Raw genomic sequence first — 5,451 nt, 5'->3', positions numbered from 1 at the left:
ACTCGAACCGGAAAATATATTTTTTCTCTCTTTTCTTTTCCCCCCTTCTTTCCCTCGTTTTCCTTTCCATGCCTCTCCAATCTTTTTTCTAATGGAATGAGGCACCCTTTAAATACCACAGACACTTGGGCTTAATTGGTCCAATGGCCCTAATTGGACTCAACCATTGACGTGGTGGGAGCCCGGACCCAACCATTCCGGTGAGGAAGCCCAATACTTTCTCCTGCTCTTGTAGGGCAACAGGCGTCCAACTCCCTTTTCAAGCCACAGTGAGAAGGGGGGAATTTCACTTTCTCACAAGGCCACTAGGAGATTCTCCATCCATCAAATTATATAATCATATGGCCAAACGATGGACAAAGTATCATTGTCCACATCAATAGTAATATTATGGACATACTGTGTTGTTCATCTGTTTTTCAGGGCACAGGTTGTTTTGCCTTAAATATTTGAATTGTACTTAAATGTCTATATCAATCCTCCCTAAACACCCCTCTTTGGGAGTTGTCAAGATAAGATCTATTTCTGCAAAAAAACAAGGTGTATTAATTTGATTTACCTTGGAATGTGCAATTTCCAGATTTGACTGAATGTAATACCTATAACCTATAATCCCATCAAAAAAATATTCATTATACATTCATTTATGGGCAGACGACTTAATTTTATTGCAGGACATCCAAGGACTAACACAACTGAATAGTTGGCAAAGGAATAACAATGGATAGTCTCAATCATGACATGTTTCAGTTTGACACAGAGCTTGATAAAAAACATGGAATGATATGAATGATGATGAAAATATGTACTTGAGACAAATCTTCCCCATCATGCAAATCACTAATAATCAAAGTCTGCCCACACTTGGTAATTATCTTGTGTTTGGGCTCTGGTGGACCTAGATGCTGCTAGTGTTCACACCAACAGTACTGACATATTCATGACTAGTTATGTGTGAGATGGCTGACACCTAGAGGTAGAGCCCCACCAAACAATCTGACACATTAATTGGGTGGGTATGTCATCACAGAAGTGTGGTCTTTGTTAAAGGAGAGTCTGTCTGTGCACTGGTGACTCTGTACTGCATGTCTTCCATGTTTACCTGCTCTGCATACCTTACTTAAATCATCAGTGTCACTCTTGATTAGCCGAGCACACCTGGTTGAGCTAATCAATAGCATTGTAATTACACTGACTTCAATCACGTGTCCTTGAAGCAGGGATAAAGGGATGCCGTGAAAAACAGGGGGCCCCTAAAGGCAGGATTGAGAACTCCTAGTCAAGCACATGTTTTGGTGGGCCATCACACACCTGTTCACGGGGTGGACTTTGACTAATAGTGACACAGACGAACAATCCTTGGCATTACGACCTTTCCTTCAGGTCGTCCATGACGAAGGGCTCTAACTCCATAAGCACATCATATAGGCAGTCTTTGCCTTTTGTAGTGGAGCGAATACTGCCTAGTTCAAAGAGCTCCCTCATGCTATCTTTACTGGTGGACTTTCTGCGGATGTGACTGTAGTTCTCTTGGGTGATGACATTCTTAAACATCAGACGATCCAGGATGGGTGACACCGTGGAGATACTCTCGATCAGCTGAATGCGATGCTTGTCGATGAAGTGCTGATCTACACAACAAGGAGGGTGAAGTGGAGGGACAAGATGAATACTTGGTGGAGGTGGGAGTGGGGAATAGAGAAAGCATTGTGTTTGAAGAGAGGATGATATTATGTGAGTTTGCCTCTTCACAGCCACTCTAACTGGCTGTAGATATCAAAACATGAGAGTGTACACTTTAGTCAAACACCTTCAAGTGTAATAACTTATTAAATCACGGTTGTTACAGGCTACACAGTGTAAAGGTTTCTTACCTCCGATCATATATTTTGTCCGGCTCTCAGAATTGGCTTGACTTGAACCAGCTGCAGCGACAGCATCTAACCACAAAGAGGTACAATGAGTAGGCCTATCCAGCACATACCAACACTTCATACAGTCTGTCTCCCTATAGCCTACTAACAATTTGTCATACACATTTCATGTCTTCATACAAAGTCAAATGGCAAGTATAAACATGTAAGGGTTGCATTATCAATAATGGATGAAAAGAGAGGCAACCATAATTACACCAGCATATAGGCTATTCCTATACACAAACCTTTTGCACATCCTTCCACATTAATGATCTTTTCTAGTGTCTTTGGGTTTTCTGACTGAAAAACAGTGCTTGTAGATAGCTATTAGTTCATGTGGCAGTAGGCCTAAACAAAATGGTACACTGACTCAATAATGTTAACTGGAAAGTGTACATGCGTTATAAATTTTCCTGTTGCATTGCTTATCTAAAATTATCTTTTAGAAACTCTTCAAGTTTATGATCCATCTGGCTTTGGGAAACTAAAACTGAAGACTGTTGTTAAAGTGAAACTTAACATTGGAAGCCCATCCCTTAGAACATTTTTTCAGGAAGTGATCTACTTGAACTGAAAAAAAATGCTCTTTCTTTTAAATATGCTTTCATGTTGGAAATCGAGAGCATTGTGCGTTTGTATTTACCAATTTGTAGAAGATATATGTTTTTACATCTGCATATAGAATAGAGCTGGTCAAAATTATGCCTAAGGCAGTTGTCGTTTTCGTCACCGTGGACTGTCTTACCTTTTCTGAGCTTTTCTGCTTGATCACTGAATCCAAGTTCAGTAAAGAGGTCAATAGTTTGTTGTGCAGCCTTTGCCTCCGTACATATCTTTACTAAAAGATCAGCCAAGTCCATCTCATCGGCTTCTTCAACCGACCGCCTGGTGACGCGCGGCTCTTCTTGACGATCGCATAACTTTAGTTTGAACTTCTTTAAGTCTTTTTTCTGCAGATCTTCCAAGGCGCTAGTTATCATATCTTTGACCGTCTTTTTTGACATGGTCTTTCAAATAAAATGTGGACGACCACAATGATAAGACAACGACCCAATACCTCACTGTTGCTTTTGCAACCCAAGACCAGTCGTTAGCTCCTCGCACGAACTCTACAGTATGCGAAGAGTGTCTCTCATTGGTTACTTACATGACTGAACAAGCGTGACGAGGGAACGTGGTGGGGTTAGACCTCGTCAGTGAGAACGTCATTGATGAATCATCCCTGGTGAACGAGGAACTATTATTATTTATATATGTATATACGTCTGTGTACCCTGGCCGTTCGTTCTTCACTTAAACTGAAAGGCAAGCGCTTATAGTAGGTGAAGCTAAAGGCGGAAATATGCTCACATAAAACACAAACATGACTAATTAAAACAGCGCTACTATAAAGTGTTATTAAACTCGGGCATCGACGAGTGCACTCACGTAGTTCCCGGTAAACAGAATGGACAGAGTTGCAAAAGCCTACCGGTTACAAAACAGGTTGCAAAAGCCCACCGGCATCATCCGTCGTCTTCGAGTGTGTAACTTAGAATAGTAGGTGCCACTTAGTCTGCATATGTACAAGAGCATGTTTAGACCAGAAGTGATAAGAAGGGTCGAACTGTGGGTCCGACCTTGTGCAAAACTTCCATCCTTGTGTAGCATGACGGGTTAAATCTGACGTCACTTTACCATCTGTTTGCTTCTCCCCGTCCCTCTCAATCTACCTGTAATTAAGTGACACTTTGCGAGTCTGCCCAGCCCGTATAAATGAACCACGAGATGCCATCTGGATGCGTCATTCATGGTACCTGTGCGTTCAGCTCAAGTCCACCTGTTCGTCGTATGTTTAAGCCTGTTTGGTTTGGGTTGTCATTTGCACCTATTACTCCGTCTCCTGTTCACTCAAACGGGTTATACGTTCGTTGCGTGCCACCAACAGGTATGTTTTGGTCCTTGCTCTGCGTGAATGGTTGCTGTGTTTTAGCTAGCTACTCACCCATACGTTTTATACTTTGTATGTAGCTAGCGGACACAGAGTAGCTGCTGCCTGTTTCCTCCTGCGTCTCATGCCCTTGGATGCCTGGTAGGCTACCTTGCTGCCTCTGTTTTTAAATGTAATACTAGCGTTGTGTGGCGGTAACATTCTCCAATCTCTCCCATAGGAATTGGCCTGGGTGGGTTGACGCCGCTGCTGTTTTGCTTTTAGTGATTGTATCGTTTGATGTTCGTCTTCCTTCACGTCTCGCCCCTCTTCCAGGCAGCTGCTGTCTGAAAGAGCTGCTCCTGCGTGTGTGTGTTTGCGTGTGTGTGTGTTAATGGTTGTTTCGTATTTCTTTTCTGTTTATTTGTAGCCATCTTTAGGTGGCTACTTTTGGTTTGGTTCTGTTTGTTTTGTATTCCATGTGTTGTTGGGCCTCATTTATAAAATGTACTTACGCACAGATTTGATCTGAGAGTGTTCGTGCGATCAAATCCACGTCTAAGTACAGATTTATAAAAACCGTCTTAGACGTAGAAAAGGACGTATCTCTACGTCTGGTTCTAGTTCGTGTAAGTACATTTCCTTGTGGCAATACTGGAGTACTGCAGGAATTCGGAACTCTCCGAGCGCCGACACGCAGTTTCATCATCATCGTCACCACCACCGTCACCATAGGGCTAATGGTAAAAGGCCAAATGAATGTTTCGCTCAATAAAATCAATTAAACAATTTGAATAATTCATACATGAATGAAATTCACATCTAATAGGTATTCATTTGAATTCCACACGTGTAAAACATTTCGCTCAATTTATAGCCTATAAAAAGCCTGATAGTGACAGTTTTCAGTAGGAGATATGGCTGCTTTGGCGTTGTTAGAGGATATTATCCCTCTGTGTCCGAAATATATTACATGTCCATACAGTGCCCAGGAACAACGAAATGTGAAAGAGGATTTTCTGCGTAAAACAGGGTTCCCAATGGCTTCTCACCCCGATTGCGCACACTCAGACAGCCTAGGAAGCCCACTTCGATACAGCACATGCCCGTGCGCGGTCGGTAGTGGAGCGCAGCATAGGCATGCTGAAGGGAAGGTGGCGATGTTTGGATGCATCGGCAGGGAGACTGCTATATGCCCCCGAAAAGGTTTGCCAGATCATCCTAGCCTGTTGTGTGCTACACAACATCTGTCTAAGCCATGGCATAGAGAAGACGAAATGCGCATGGACCAAGATGACCACCCTCCCATCCCAGCTGACTGGAACACGCACATCACTGCGCTGAGAAGACGGGAGCTGATTCACCAACTATACCAATAAGAATAAATGCACACATGTTCATTTTCTTCAGAATGTTTTATTTAGGCACGTTTGTTCAAAGAACCCTCAATAGCGGACAGAGTTCGGCAACAACCTCACTAACAGACTCATTCAAGTCCCTTTGTGAATGAGAAGAGGAAGCTGGTGATGGCCAACGAGGCCCCGATGCTGGTGCAGCAGGTGCTGCTGCCGCAGATGCGGCTTCTGGTGCTGCTCGTTCCGCAGGTGCGGCCGCTGGTGCTTCGGA

General features: G+C 43.2%; 1 protein-coding gene across 1 annotated transcript; it reads right to left on the bottom strand.

Moving 5' to 3' along the window:
- Positions 1-643: 643 nt before the first annotated feature.
- LOC105899550 (apoptosis-associated speck-like protein containing a CARD) lies at positions 644-3,070 on the bottom strand. The gene is made up of 2 exons (XM_031585205.2): positions 1,875-3,070; positions 644-1,631 (listed from the first exon to the last, which is right to left on the bottom strand). The coding sequence occupies exons 1-2, from the start codon at positions 1,993-1,995 to the stop codon at positions 1,366-1,368; spliced, it is 387 nt and encodes a 128-aa protein (XP_031441065.1). The 5' UTR covers positions 1,996-3,070; the 3' UTR covers positions 644-1,365.
- Positions 3,071-5,451: the final 2,381 nt, after the last annotated feature.

This window comes from Clupea harengus, chromosome 18 (assembly GCF_900700415.2).
Source record: "Clupea harengus chromosome 18, Ch_v2.0.2, whole genome shotgun sequence".
Classification (NCBI taxonomy): domain Eukaryota; kingdom Metazoa; phylum Chordata; class Actinopteri; order Clupeiformes; family Clupeidae; genus Clupea; species Clupea harengus.
Note: the sequence above shows the minus strand (reverse complement) of the source record. Positions and strands in the feature narration are given on the sequence as shown.